This window comes from Manis pentadactyla, chromosome 10, assembly GCF_030020395.1.
Source record: "Manis pentadactyla isolate mManPen7 chromosome 10, mManPen7.hap1, whole genome shotgun sequence".
NCBI classification, from domain to species: Eukaryota; Metazoa; Chordata; class Mammalia; order Pholidota; family Manidae; genus Manis; species Manis pentadactyla.
In genome coordinates, this window is record NC_080028.1 from 86,564,523 (window position 1) to 86,580,408 (window position 15,886).

Here is a 15,886-nt window from a genome sequence, read left to right on the forward strand (position 1 = left end):
AAAGCCAGTTCAGCACTCAATTTATATTTTGGCACATAGGTAATTATTTAAGGTGGTGATCTCCTCTTCAGTACATACTTCTGCTTTTTACGAGGCTAAGGCAAGTATGTTTTCTTTGCCTACTATAACTGAATTAGAAAAATTCATAATGAAATGAATAATCCTGAATATTTATCACTATCAATACAAGATGGTTTTTCCTCCAAGTAGTTAGAATGCACATTAAAGTAATTTGCTTAATTTCAGTAATTTACCAATCAGATTTGTAAGTTTTGTGAAGATTTTGATCACTTAATTTTAAATATAAAGGTTAAAGAATTTAATATTGTTTGGGAGTAACTCATGGGGGCAATAGCAAGAGATCCCCTCCTTCACCACAAAAGAACCTGAAGGCTCGGGTCAGCCTCATGGAGCAGAGCTCATGGTGGACAGAGCCAAAGATGTACGTAGGGATCTTGAGGAGGTGAGCTTCCACATTCCCAGTGCAGGTTGCCCTGGCTCGAATTCAATACCTGCCACTCCTTAAGATATTCTGACTCAGTTATTCTGGGGTTTGCCTCCTGGAAGAGAATGCCCTAATCAAGCCAACTCAAGTATCTTGTCTCTTGAGAGTTGTAGCTCACTGTAGATATTAGTGGGTTAGTATCCTTGTTCATATGCCTCCAGCTCTTTCAAATGAATTCAAATGAATCCACCTTCCCAAGTCCTGTCAATTCTGATGGGACAGACTTCAGGCCAGAAAAGTATTTAAAGAGCCAGTACCTTTTGCAGTGGAAATCTTAAAAAGTTTAAGACAAGTGCCCATTTTTAACTAATTTATCACAATTTCATGTTATACACATAACACATGTATATACACATAGTATATAGTACATAGAGTCCAAGCATAGTATGGAATGAATGCTCTTTGGTACTCATTACCATTTGCTCTGGTAAGAACAAAACCTGAGGGGCAGCATCAGTTTGACAAATGGTGCATTACCAGGAAGCTCCACATTCATGGTTCTGTGTGCTGTCCATGAGGTTTGCAGAATCTCTGAAAGTTCAGAGAGCTCTCAAGCTTTTGAGGGTTCACTGTCTGCGACTGCTTTGAAGGTGTGCTCCCCTCGCCTCTGCTTTACACCCCATTTTCATGGGTGGTCTCAGTCTCCCTTGGATATGGTGCTTGTGGCATCTTGAGTGTTCTAGTATCCAGGTTTGCCTCTCTCTCTCTCAGCATGTTCTTGGAGAAGCAATTCTTTTTAAGTTGACAGGTCCTATTCTTGCCAGTTTCTTGATTTATGTCAAGAATCAGAAGTACAACCACATATTCTCACATTTTTTAGTTTGTCATTAATTATTGTCCTCAGAAAAATGACTAGTCTAGCTGTAGAAAGGTATATTTACATCTTAGATTAAAATACTTTCAATTGTATTTGATAATTAAAAAATAGTCTTCTGAACAGTTTGCTCTGAGTATGGAGGAAATCTATTGTTTCTTTTTAACATACCTAATTAAATATCTGAACTTTTTTTTCTTAAAGGGCTCGTGCAATTCGCTTCAGGCAGGACAGTAGTGAAGCAGTTGGAGGATTCTTCTCTCAGATTGGGCAGCTGTATATGGTGCATCATCTTTGGGGTATGTGGGGGGAGGTTTTCCTTCATTTTTGTGTTAAGTGAGATCTCAGAGTTCATTACCAAGTAAGTTGTACTAGCTGGTAAGCATATACCAAGCCAGTACCCTTAAACACTAGCAAATCTGAATGTCACAGATGGAAGGTAAGTTGCTGGACTATCTAGAATAAAAGAGGTCTGCAGTGAAAGGTCCATAGGCTCGTGACCTGTGAGTTAGCTGATAGCAAGAATGGAGATGATGGGAAAGAAGTAAGGAGTGAGCAAACATGGGAGGAGGAGGATGGGAAAGCCGGTGAGTGCATTGCATAGAGCAGTCCCAACCAACCTTCTAGACACATCCTTGCTCCCTCCTGGACAGTCCTGCAATTGCCTGGGAGGCACTTCCCCACATTTACACTCATTCCCACCTTGGGTCTGGTTCCATCATCCCACAGGCCCTTCTCCACTCACCTTTTCTGTCCCCACCCACTTTTGTTTGGTACCATCTTTGGCATCTTTCAGGGCCTAACTCGGATGTTCACCAACCCCCAAGTGACTGTCATTCTCCTCCTGAGCCCCCAGAGCCTAGTATTGGGCAGATTGTCACAGTTGTGGCTATTTTTATCTGTCTTCCTGAGAGAACAGGAACTGGTCTCACTCATATCTGGGTATATTCTGGGCACATTTGTAAGTGGCTATTAACGTTAAAAAGAAAAAAAGCATAACTCATTTCCAGACCATATTAACTAAGGTGTTGATATGACCTGTTTGGTCCCACCAGGTGCTGTATCCTGTCTATCTGCTGCTTATAAAATAAGGTGATAGGACTAACAAGGGCTAAAACAACACAAATGACATGCCACGAAGGCAGTGTGTGATCGATCAGTTACATAAAGAGTTACATTTCAGGTCTCCTTTCACTTAAAGGGATATAAAGTTACATATTTGGGGAAAATTAGTAAAGGTGAAATATGAACTAGACTTCAGGATCTAGATGGGTTGACAGGTAAAGTCAGAAGGAAGGGCTGAAACAGTCATGGAGGCACAGGAGATCATAAAAAGTGCTCAGAAAACTACAAATAGTGCAGACTGGCTAAATGGTAGGATGTCTGCTGGAGACCTAAGTCTGAATGGGTAAATTGAGGCCAGAAAAGAAGTTTTTACATTTTGCTCCTGGAACCCTCCCCAACAGACCTTCGGGTCTCAGGGAGGAAACCCCCATTCTCATACCCACCAGTCACTGCTTTGCCTGGGCCTCATCACAGCTGCACACACTGAGCTTCCCCAGCATTTAGGAGATTGAAAACTCTGCACCCTATGAGGGATGCTGCAAATAACCTCAGCTCCCCAGAACAGCAGAGGCAGCATTGTCCTTTAGTTTCAGTTTTCAGATGTAGTAGATTTGGAAACACATCTTTTAAAATGTGTTCTGTAGCCCTCCCTTTTGAGCTTATCCAAAATGTAGTTTAACCTTTATGGGTTTGAGATAGGGTAGTAGTAGTTTTTATTTTTATTTTTTTAAATAGTGTATGATCTGTCCAGAGGCTTAAACTGAGAAGTCAGACCTCTTCCTTTCTCTCCCCTTTCTCAGCCTGAGGGGCCTCTGAGGGTGGCTCCTGCATTCCAGACATCCTCTGGTGTGAGCATGGGGACTTGATGGGTCAGGATCACCACATGCTTTGGCTCACAGGCAGAGAGAGGACATGCCATGCATACACTTGGTTCACATCAGCGCCTGGATAGGGACTCCCAGGTGAAGGGCTCTGGACTTGCAGACAGGCATCAGTGGGTGTGAGTGGCAGTACTCTGACAGGGGCTGTGGGTAGCACAGAGTAGAGCCCTTACCTCTGCCCTGTGGGTGGGGGGAGCTTGAGGCTTCACAGAGCAACAGCAAGATGAGGAGGAGTCCACCAGAGTCCTCCTCCATGGAGACACACAGAAGCGAGAACATCTGAGGGTGGCCAGATTGCAGCACGTCTTTTCTTTGCGACTGCCCTTCTCTACCTGCTTTTTTTTGTCCCCATCAGTGTCCCAAGTGTCCACTGTCCACTTTCTACTTTATAGAGAGTATTGAGTTATGCAGAGATGAATCCTCATTTGCCTGCCCCGAAAACTAACTCTCACTTTTCCATTTTTTTAGAGAAAGAGAACCAACACTTACCAAGCATCTCAGTATGTTGATTATTTTATGAATCATTCCCTTTAATCCTTACAACTGCATACCACAGATGAGGTACCTTTGACTCATAGGTGGTAAATAAATCACCCAGGAGCCACAGCTGGTTAGTATCTGACCCAGGCTCAGACCTCGGCATGTCTGGTTTCAAAGCAGGTCTCTCCACAGCACAGCACCCCTTCCTTTTATCCTTGCACTTGAGGCCATCCTTCCCTGACCTTCCTTAAGACCTTCTCCATCAATTTGCTCCATCACCACCCAGCCTGTGGGCTCCTTCCCTCAGTATGTGAAAATGCTCAAGTGCCTCCCATCTTGAAAAGCCTCCCCAAACCCAAGTATCCATTGACAGGTGAACAGTTCAACAAAATGTGGTATGTACGTATAACATAACATTATTCAGCCATAAAAACGAATGAAATTCTAATACATGCTACCATATAGTTGAAACTTGAAATAAGCCAGACATAAAAGGAGAAATACTGTATGATTCCACTTATGTGAGGTACCTAGAATAAGCAAATCATTATAGAACAGAATGTAGAATAGAGGTTACCAGGGACTGGGAGACGGATGAATGGGAGTTATTGTTCCATTGGTACAGTTTTAATTTGGGCTGATGAAGGTTTAGAGATGGGTGGTAATGATGGTGGCACAGTGTGAATGTACTTAATGCCACTGAACATTAAAAATGATTAAAATAGTATATTTTATTATGTATATTTTACCACAGTAAAAATTGTTTTAATTAAGAAAATTTAAATTAATTTTTAAATAGGAACACAGGCATCTCCAGCCTGTGTCCCCTACAAGGGGGCGTCATCACACCATGCACTAGTCATACACCTGACCTCAGGGAGAACGCTGCTTCTTGTCATATGAATTTAACTGTTTTCTTCTGGGTAGTGAGAGATAAAAGTCTTCTTTTTCCTTCTGTTTTTCAGCATCTTCAAAACTTTATGGATAAATTTTTACACCGTAAGAGAATTTTTGTCATTTGATGGTTAAATTGTTAGGCCTGCAAGGTTAGATCTTCTCATAGGGAGAAGGAAGTCACATGGGGAAACGGGGTGTGTCCCAAAGAGAAAATAGCAGTGAGGGGGTAGCCCTGGGTCTTGGCCAATGCCATGTCGAGGTACCGAGGACACATTTCCCGGGTAAGTAGTTGGAAGTATTTTGCTGAGGTGGGAATCAAACCAAGGCACCTCAGTGACATATCTGTGCATTGTACCACATGACAGCAAGGAGTCTCTGATGCCTTTGACCATGTTCTTCCCTCCACCTGGAGTGCCTTTCTCTTCCATTCTTATGTCAGAAACATCCTCTTCAGCCTTTATGACCCACCTGGTCAAATCATGCCTTCCAGGAAGCTCTCCTGGTATCTTCCCTGGTCTCCTGAGGACACCTCAGTTTTCAGCAGGGGTTGACTTTGCCTTTACTTGTCTTTTTGTCCTCCTGCATTGAAAAGAGCCTCCCCAGATCGTTTTAGAGCTTTGTAAATGTTGAGCAAAATGGAATCTAATACTGCTTATCTATAGTCTGACAGTTTCTGGTTATGAATTTAACATTATTGAAGAAGTTCACTTGGTTTATAAAGGTATGTCTTGGATCCACTAGACTGTAAAACATAAGAATGGATTGTTTTGCTTCTCCCACAAGGCCTAACATACTTTTGCTTAGAATAACCAGCTCACAGTAATCCCAGCTTAATACTAAATTCCCAAAGTAGTTCTTTGAAATGACCAGCTGAATCAATACTTTATACTAAATAGAATGGCGGGCATTATGTTTGGTTTAAGTCTTGCTTCTTCTGTGTGGTTATTTTTAAGCTTATAAGAATCTTCAGACTAGGGAAGACATACGGAATGCGGTATGGCATAAACATGGCTGGGAAGAATTGGTGTATTATACAGGTAATATTTTAATAGGCATAAAACATTTCTTCTCATCTTATTGGTTTACATTTTTTCACCCTGAAGCTAACGTGTGTGTATATATATATAAAATTTTTAATGGTATGTTGCTCCATACATACCATTAAAGGTGAATAGTTACATGACATTGTTTCAATAAAGAATATTCTTTCAAGTATATATGTTGTCTGGTATAGTTTTCACACCCTTGTATGCTATAAATTTTACATCAATATCTTTTTTTGTGTATTTCTGTATTCTCTGAAAATTTATTACACAAATTTTTTTCTAAGCTTTCCTATTCCCATCAAAATTGTCCAGTCCCAAAAACATTACAATTTAATAGAGCAATTAAAAAGTAGTTTTGAAAATTAATTTGAAATTTAGACTCTCCATGTGTACATGTGTAGAGCTTTGTAATGTTGAACAAAATGCATACATATGTATTATGAAATCCTGGTTGCTTGGTTTTGATAAAACACAGACTGAATAAAACCCAGCAATACCAGTACAGGTAGTAGGTACCAACAATGTTCCATGTCAGGTATATTTAAGCCCATATACTACCAAGTAATCAAAGAGCAATTTGTTTGAGAAAATAAGTATTGTCTTTTAGTGCAAAAAATCCTTATACTCTCATCAGTTTCCAGAGTTTTACTTAGCAATGACGGTTTTTTTTGTTTTGTTTTAATTAAGGTATCATTGACACACAATTCTATGAAGGTTTCACTTGAGCAACATTGTGGTTACTGCGTTAGCCCATATTACCAAGTTCCCTGCCACACCCCATTGCAGTCACTGTCCATTAGCGTAGTAAGATGCTATAGAGTCGCTGCTTGTCTTCTTCATGCTATACTGCCTTCCCTGTGAGCCACCTACATTATGTGTGTTAATCATAATGCCTTTTAATCCCCTTCTCCCTCCCCATCCCCTTCCCTTTGGTAATGGCTAGTCCCTTCTTGGAGTAGTCCGTGAGTCTGCTGTTGTTTTGTTCCTTCGGTTTTCAGCAGTGACAGTTTTACAAATGTAGTATATCTGTTCCTTTATACAGGATACAGTCAAATATACCATTATTTGATTTTATGTGTACTTATTTTAGTTCAAAAAGCCTTTTGAGAAAGCACCGTTTTTCTCATAATATGGCCTTTCCTAATTTCCTACAAATGAAACACATCCCCAGACAGAATCTGTTTATTAACATCTTATAGGATGTTAGCTGGTCTATCATTAGCTTACATATTTCTACCCAAGATGAGTCCTGTATTTCCCAGTACTCTATTCTGATTTCAAATAGTACATCTTCTGAACATTCTCAGCAATCTATTTGTTATAATTAAGTGTATATTTACTTCCATGTGTTTAGAAAAGAACAAGCACAGTAATCTTGATCCTTGTTTTCAGTCCCACTTATTCAGGAAATGGAATCCAGAATCATGATCCCACTGAAGACCTCACCCCTCCAGTAAAGCTATGGAATTTAGATGTGCCTACATAAATTGATGTGACAAGTATTTGTCATAAGTTAATTTTAATTGTATATAAAGTGAAAAAGAAAAAAGTGTACACTGCTGTATATAGCTTATGAGAGAACCTCTTTTCTTTAAAATCTACATAATCACAAGAAAGGAAACTATTACAGTTTGGTTGTAACAGTGCTCTGTAGTCCTCTTTGAAACATCCCTGTGTTTGTCAAATATACCTTGTAATACTGAGCCACCACCCCTCCTCACCCTCTGGAAAAAAAGGGCCCAAATTAAAATTTGAATAATCTCCAAACAAGAATATAATCTTGGGGGGAAAAGTTGCTATTTCCTTATAAAAAGCAAATCTGTTTTATAATTACAGATTTTTAGACAAATTTCTTGTATCAGGAAGAAATATAAATTTTGTCATGTTTCTCTAACAGTCTTTCTGAGTCTCAGACTGGGAACAAATTATGAGTGTATGCACTACCTGAAAATGTTTTAATTCACTCTCATTTTTAATCAGTCAGTGTCCATTACTCAGCTGGTGTGGTTGCCAGGGTACATTTAATTCAGTCATCACAGTGTATTGTGATATCTCAGTATGAGGGGGGAAATGGCTTGAACCTGTATATCATGTGATTTTGAAGTGAACACCTTGAATAGCACTAATTTTTATTTGTAATATTTTTCTATAACAAAATGAGTAGCACTAGGAAAAGAGGTTTTATTTTGTAAACAATCATTTGTGATCTCAGACGTTCTCTAGTTAATATTTTAGTAAGCTCACAGCATATACTTCCAAAATCATGGATGAAGGGTGGTGCATGTTGACATTTAAATTGGCATAAAGCTGCATACTTTATCTAGCTGTTTGATTTTGTTTTTTAATACAGTGTGCCAATTTTGTGAATGTAATCATGTGAAAGTCCTGTTGAAATGAAAAATTATATATGACCCCAAATTAAAGAATTATGTGTAAATTGAATAAATCTCATCAAATGTCAAACTTTTACATGGGAATGGTTTTCTCCAAGAACATACAAAAGTCAATAAAATATTCTTAATTTTCACATGTTTGCAATCTTTTCTTAAAGAACTTGTGCTGAGAATGATTCTGTCAATCTTGAAAAATAGCTTGTCCCAGTTAAGTGAGCATATGTGAGTCTATAAATATATTAAATAAGGTCATTCGCCTTTTCCTTTGGCCATTCGGTAGGGTGTTATGGGGAATGTGCCAGTCCTGGGGTTTGAGGTTTGGGGTTCTCAGCACAACAGGACTTTGTAGTCAAGGCTGTGCTCCTTTATGAAGTATTTATCCTCTTGGCATTCATATCCTTAATCTATAAAATAGGGAGGTTGAATCCTAAGGCCTTTGAAGTCCCTTTAGCTCTGGATTTCTGTAACTGGCTCTTCTTGGTGCCATTGGGAGCAGTAGGAGAGAGTATAGTGAAAACATTTTAGCACCAGCAATTGTGATTGGATGCTCAGAGTATGTTTGTAGGATGTGAATGAAAGAACTATTCTATGAAACTACTTTCTAAAGAAAAATGATAGAATTAGTATTACTAGTAAAGTTAATCTAGCTATTCAGAACTGGAAAAAAAATTGCTGAGAACGAGAATTTTCACTTACAAAGTAGGTGGACTTGTAAATGAAATGAACCCTGCCCAAGTCAGGAATCTTCTATCATTTACTGGTATATTAGAGTTCTCCAGAGAAACTAAACCAATATATCTAGATGCAGAAACATATGAGGAGATTTATTATAAGAATTAGCTCACACAGTTAATGAAAGCCAAGAAGTCCTACAATCTTCCATCTGCCAGCTGAAGAATCAGAAAAACTAATGGAATAATTCTGTCCAAGTCCAGAGGCCTGAGTCAGGAAGCCAGTGGTATAACGCCCAATCTGAAGTCAAAGGTCCAAGCACAAGAGCTCCAGTATCTGAAAGCAGAAGAAGGATGACTCAGCTCAAGGAGAGAGTGAATTTTCCCTTTGCCTTTTCCATTCAGGCCCCCAGCAGATTGGATGATGCCTACCCACATTGGTGAGGGTGGATCTCTTTACTCAGTCTGTTGAATCAAATACTTACCTTACAGAAACACCCTTTCAAATACACCCAGAAATAGTGTTTCACCAGCTCTCAGGGCATCCCTTAAGCCAGTCAAGTGGACACAAAGTTAACTATCACAACTGGGCTCAAGGACCTCCCTAAACTGCTTCATCCACCAATTACCCATCCCCAGGCTATTCAGTATCTGGTGAGCAGCAGAGTGTCCAGGTGCCAAATAGAATATGTAAGAATGTTTTCCTTTAGAAATAGTTTGCATCTTTTTATTTGCTTCCTTAAAGGATCTTTTTGTTCAGAAAAGGATAGAGCAGTGAACTGAATCACTAAAATGGAATTCTTTCAGAGTACACCCTACTTTAGGAGAAAGAATTTCTGTCCTACTTAAGTCATTGGATTTCACAAGTCAGCCTGCCTCACACTGGGCTTTAGTCTTTATTCAGTTCAACAAATACTAAGTTTCTGTTATGTACTATAAGCACTAGGCACTTGGAACAAAACATGATCCCTGCCCTTGGGAAGCTTACCGTCCAGTGAAAGACTGGCAATTAAAATATAACACTGTAAGTTATATGATACGGTAGACGTTGATAAATGCTACAGGGGAAGACAATAAAACAGGGAAATGGAAGTCAGGAATCTAAGGGTGGGCTGGGAAGGGCAGTATGTTGTACTAAACATGTCAGAGTTGGCCTTGATGAAAAGCCGAGATTTAGGCAAAAAAATTGAAGGAGATAGGGAAGTTAGCCAGTCTTGGGTCGGGGTGGGGGTGAGAAGGTGGATCCTTCCATGGAAGGGAATGGCTACAGGGCCCTAAGGCAGGGTCATGCCTGCTGGGCACTGGAGCAGCAGAGACCGCTGTGGCTAGAAGAGGTGAGAGGGACAGCTTGGTGGAAGAAGAGGTCAAGGGGGCACAGGGCTGGATCAGTAGGGTCCATTGGGAAGACCCTGGCTTCTACTCTTAAGTGAGATGGGATATATGGGGAGGTTTTAAGGAGAGGATGGTATGATCTGACTTAGTTTTAAATGGTGGCTTAGACTAGGGATAGCAGTACAAGTAGAAAGAATGGTCCTATTCTAAATATAGTTAGAGCCAACATGGTTTCAGTTGGAACAATTGATTGTGGAGTGTGAATGAATGAAAGAGAATCATCAAAAGTGACTAAGTTTTTGGCCTCAGCAACTAGAAGGAGGCGAAGACTGGAGGGAATGAAGATCAGGAATTCTATTTTGCTCGTGTTGAATTTGAGATATCTATGCAGATAACCAGGTAGAGATGTCAGGTGGGTAGTTGCATATATGAGTCTGAAATTGAGGAGAGGGGCATTACGTAGTATTAAATGTGTCTGGTCCAAGTTGGCACATCTATGAATTGTCTGCATGTAGGATTTAAAGTCTCACAGGGAGTGAGTGTATGTAGAGAAGAGGACCAGGGTGAGGAGGAACCAGGAAGAAGGTGAGAAACCACCAGGGAAATAGGAAGAAACTCAAGGAAGTGGATTATCATGAAAGCCGAGTAAAGAAAGCCCATCAAGGATGAGGTCACCTGGGTTAGTTACTGTGAAGCTGGGTTAGATGAGGTCTGAAGATTCATCATTAATTTGGTAACATGGGGGACACTGGCAACTTTGACAGGAACATTCTATTATTAAACTATCAAATGATCACTTTATTTTAGCTATTCTTGCCAATATGTCAAGTCCCTTAGTAGAATGAATTGGGTTATTTTGTCCCACTATTAATTTTCACAGGCAGTAATCAAAATTCCTTACTTTCCATTCATGGGGAAAAGTCTGGTGAATATTACTTCAACAGCCAATTCATGTTTATCATTCACCCCTACTACCTTTAAAAGCTCTCTTGGGCCCACACTTTGCTTCTAACTAGCACTTGATAAAACCTGCTTCTTTTCCTTATCCTCATAGCTGCCTGTGAAAGATTCTTTTCTTCAATTGTACGTTAGCCTTCTTTATTTCTTATTAATCTATACTTTGAGTTTCTGTCTGGGGCATAATAGATGCTCAACAATATGCTTGGTGAAGAAAGAGAGGGGGAAATAAAAGGGAGGGAAAAAGGGAAGGAGGGAAAAGAGGATGGAGACTTGTCAGTTCTAGTGATAAAATACATGGGACCCTCAGCAGGACAAGTGTCTTTATTCATAGTGTTTTTGATGCAAGTTCTAGAACTCCTAAGAAATTAATAGGATATGCCTAGATAAGCTCAGTAAAAACAATTCAAAAAACTATGAACACATACAGAAATATGCTCAGAGTTTGAAACCATGATCAGCAAAATACTAAACAGTCCTCTATTAACTAGTTCTAAAAGTAGTAATTTCTCCAGAATTGACTATTTAAAATGAAACCACTTGCAGTTTTTGCAAAACTTGCCCTTCCATCCTCAGGAGTAAAATTTCCTATACTGTATTAATATACATTAACACATGTGATCAAAGTGTTAATAAGTATTAGCTTTAGGTGGATTCTCCTGGCCCCAGTAAATTGTTAACTCTCTAGTAATGCATAAGATAAAGAACGCCATGGAAATCATTGGCTTGGATTCCAGCTCTGAAAGTGACCTTGTAGCAGTCATTAACTTGTATGAGCTTGTTTCCCATCTGTTAAAAAAGAAGACAGAGGTATCTATACTGCTGACCTCAGGGTTGTGAGAATCACATGAGGAAACACGTGAAAACACCTTGGAAAATGTGGAAATAAGCAGTGTGACTTGTGGTCATATCCCTCCCCAAATTTTCTGAACCTGATCATAAAGATTCTGAGGGTCATAGAGGCAAAAGCCATCATGTTTATGCCATCACTTCCTGAGCCCACCCACTTGATTCTGGAATCTCTTGCTTACTCCTACCCCAGGACTTGAATGCTGTCCCTCACTCTTGGGGTGGCAGCTGGGTGAGCCTCTGTAGATGTCATGGAGAAACATTTGTCTCCAGTAGAAGAGAGAGAATCACTATGACAGCAGCCAAACCAGAAAGGGGTTGGTGAGGAGCAGCTAAAGGCCATAGGGTTGTCTTTTTTTTTTTTTTAAGGATATAAAAGCTTTGAGAGATTTCTCTTTCAATTACTACCATGACAAATTTCGGTTCTTAAATTATGACCCCAATTCTTAACTTTTTCTGTTTACGTAAATGTTCATATCAGACTGAAAAGTGGTGACACAAGGATAGGCAGCCATGTAACACCACCACCACTTTCTGATCCTGTTCCAGCGCAACCATGTCCATAACTTCTGGGGAGCCGTTCTGTCACTGGGTCAAGTTCAGAATTATAAAAACATGAAAGAGGTTAGCACAGTTCCCCAACACAACAAAGAAGGATTGTGCATGCTGTCTTTGCAGCTTGCTGCGAGCTGGGCAGCCTATGGGCCAGAGGGGTTGTATAAATGGTATAAAAGGTTCAAGGCAGGTATCACCATTTCTCAGCAGATCAGACTCCTCTGAGCCAAATTCAACATGCACTTCCTGCCCAGGCCATTGCCCAGTGGATCGCAGGCTCTGACATCCTCCACCTACCCGCAGGCAGCTTGCTCCAGCTCATGCACACTGGGCGATGGCCAAGGCAGAGGCAGTTGGGAGCACTCTCAGACCTGGTGTGCCTGGTGCTGCCAGAGCACAGCATGGACAAAAGTACAAACATCACAAAACCACTTCTAGGAGAGTTGCCAGTGAGCGTTCATGGTCATGAAACAGCCACCTCATTGTTTGTGGTCTCATTTAAATGTTGCCAAACTTATTTCATGTCTCTCCTACAGAAGGAAATATGATTCATCTGATTTGATTAATTTGACCAAGTAATTACCTGATTATTTGGCCAAATTTGATTATTCGGTTCAATTATAAATTTTTCAAATAATTTCCAATATTAAAGCCTCCCAGCCTTTTCTACAGATTTATCCAACAGTACCCACTGCATTCCTCTTCCTGAACTCTTTATCCTCCCCCACTGCTCCACCATGGAGGATATATAATCTTATACTTTCAAAGCATGTTCTGAAATTCCCTTCTTAGCACTGCTCAGAATAAAAATGAACCTGGCTTTCAGGTCTTTCCAAGTCACCTTAAGAAAGAAATGGTTCATAAATGCTATTAGAAGTTCTTAATTGATTTAGGGGAAAATGCTTTTTTCATTTGGGATGAGTAAAGTTTTTAGTTCTTTTACTTCAGGTAATGATCAATATCCATATTTGTAAGGCCAGCACATTTGTTTAAGGCTCCTTTTTTCTTAAGCCTTGGGAACATTCTCTATGTTGTGGTTCCAAGTGGTAATAAAAGCACTTCCATCCCCCTAGTCCAGCACTGCACTCAGAGCAAAAGTTGGTGGGTACTTGTGATGAGTACTATGTCCTGTGCTCAAGGGAATCTCAGCTCCTTATTTCCTGCCAGGAGGTTGTTTCCACTCAAACACTTAGAATACTTAAAACATTGGATACTGAAATACATGATAGGCAGAATTGAAAACTCCACAAATCTGCTGATACATAAACTTTTATTTATATACCAGAGGGCAAACCAATATTCACTTGAAGCTGCCTAATCCATATTTCCAATAGCGAAGGTATTTAATTTATGATCTACCTTTAAAAGGCTTCAAATAAAATACAGTTAGGCAAATACATAACAAATTCAGATTATAAAACTCTCCTCTCCAGGTAATTAGTAGTCATAATAATACTGGAACTACAGTTTAAAAAAGCTTAGAATAGTCATAATAATACTGGAACTACAGTTTTAAAAAGTTTAGAAATTTTCTAGGAGCCCTGACTCTTGTTTACTTGGAAGTACACATACTCAGTACCAAATGTATACATTAAGGTGTAATAGGCAATTGCAAGCAAACAGTATCAAACTGTACAATTTTTAAAAATTAACCTTAAGTTGTTATGAGTTATATAAAAAGGTGTATTATTCTTCTAGTTCTCCCAAAAGCTCTGCAAAATCAGTGATGTACCATTCCGCATTTTCCTTCACTTGCTGCCTGATCACATTTCCTCCAAATCCAACAAAAACATCCTAAGGAGGAAAAAAAGGAATTACTTTTTTTTTAAAGGCACAGCAGCAGCCTGGGGCAGTAAATGTTTGAAAGAATAAACTGCAGATAAGTGAGCCAGGCTCCCCTGTGCCTCCCCAGCCTTCCTGCCTCTTCCTGCCGGTGAATGAATGACTCAATGCACTGAGTCCTGGGCTTCAAGGAGAGTTTAAACCCTCGTAAAACCAATACAATTGCTTACAAAGACAAAAATCACACCAAGTGGTAAATATCTGAGTTCTGTGTATGATGCAGTCACCCCCGGGCTGGGCTGTTGCCAAGAGGGAATATCAAAGAGAAGCCTGTGGTGCCTCAGGAATCCCCCTGACCAGGCATCAGGACCAGGGCAGACAGCTCAGAGCAGTGCCAGGGCGGCCCTGGTGGCCCTGGGTGCCCAGGGAGCTGTGCTGTTCTGGCCTGAAGGAGAGGACAGCCCCAGTAATTTTGGCAGTACTCTAGTTTTCATCATTAAAATTACCCAAAGTTGCATTGGTTCATTAATTTCTATTAAGTGATACCTTCTTTTAGTCAATGATCTTTTCAAACAGTATTTTGTCTTTTCTGCCAGGATATAAACTGTATATATGTATATACACACACACACACACACACTCTCTAATTTTGGAAGGACAAATTCTCTTCCTCATCCTTTTTTTGCTTTTATATTTTCATACCACACACAGAGAAAGAAAAACTAGATTCCCAGTTAAAATTAGCTTCCTAACTGAGCTTCCTGCCCCTGTGGCTGAACTTTCTGCATGCCAGCGCCAATTCGGCAGTCCTAACACTTTGACTATTTGCTTCTCTGTCCAGGAGCCTTCCGGGGCTTCCAGGACCTAAAGGAAACATGAAACTGTCTGGCAGGCAGGTCTTCAGCAATTGCTGGAGAGAAAGCCCACTCCTGCTCATCCTTGTCCACTGACCAGTCCAGGACTACACCTAGTTCACCCTCACTCTGCTCTGCTGCCTCCCCACCCTCCAGAAACCTCCTAAATCTTGCCAGGCCTTCACATGGTGGCTAACCTTCCTCTACATCACACCTTCCTCTGACCATCTTCAAGGGTTACACACCTGCGTACTCACCACTTTTCTCAGTTCGGCCAGGCCGTGTCAGCTGACTGGTATGGTCATCTAGAGTTTATAACTTTGTCATTTCTTGACATCGAGACGGGCTCTGCATTGTATTTCTATGTATTCCCCATTAAACCAGCCCTATGTTCATTACTTAGTCAGCCTCAGAGTTGGTTGCAAATCATCTAAGAACATGTCATTTTGAACTGACTCAAGTAATGTTAAAAGGATTCAAAAGATTCTTTAACCACATATAATTAGTCATTTACAAAGGCAATTACTATTTTTAGATCTCAGGAAACTAGGTAACAAAAAGTTCACCACTATATTTTTGTTTCAGTTTTTCTTAAGTTAGAATGAGACAATAAAAGCAAAGTCTTATGTGAAATGAACACATTTGATATTTAAGACACTGACTGCATAGCATTTGTTTCCTGCTATTCTCAGAAAACAACATTAATTCAGAAGAATAAAATGGTACAGGTACCAGCCTCTGTCTCCCATTCAGTAAAAAGGAGAAGATAATATTTTACCTAACAGGCTATTATGAGAATTAAATG

The 15,886-nt window shown here is 40.0% G+C and overlaps 2 protein-coding genes across 5 annotated transcripts in view; one reads left to right on the forward strand and one right to left on the reverse strand.

Moving 5' to 3' along the window:
* Nucleotides 1–8,215, forward strand: part of NIPSNAP2 (nipsnap homolog 2) — a 33,698-nt gene extending 25,483 nt beyond the window's left edge. Inside the window, exons 8-10 of one of the 2 annotated variants that reach the window (XM_036907953.2) lie at nucleotides 1,524–1,618; nucleotides 5,596–5,679; nucleotides 7,081–8,215. In XM_036907953.2, the coding sequence (XP_036763848.1) occupies nucleotides 1,524–1,618; nucleotides 5,596–5,679; nucleotides 7,081–7,145 (244 nt within the window). In that variant the 3' untranslated portion in view covers nucleotides 7,146–8,215. The other variant, XM_057487189.1, reaches the window with a different exon arrangement.
* A 5,481-nt stretch (nucleotides 8,216–13,696) lies between these two features.
* PSPH (phosphoserine phosphatase) overlaps nucleotides 13,697–15,886 on the reverse strand; it is a 37,097-nt gene continuing 34,907 nt past the window's right edge. For all 3 annotated transcript variants that reach the window (XM_057487190.1, XM_036907951.2, XM_036907946.2), the window contains one exon: nucleotides 13,697–14,239. In XM_057487190.1, the coding sequence (XP_057343173.1) occupies nucleotides 14,132–14,239 (108 nt within the window). In that variant the 3' untranslated portion in view covers nucleotides 13,697–14,131. The remainder of the gene's footprint in view (nucleotides 14,240–15,886) is intronic.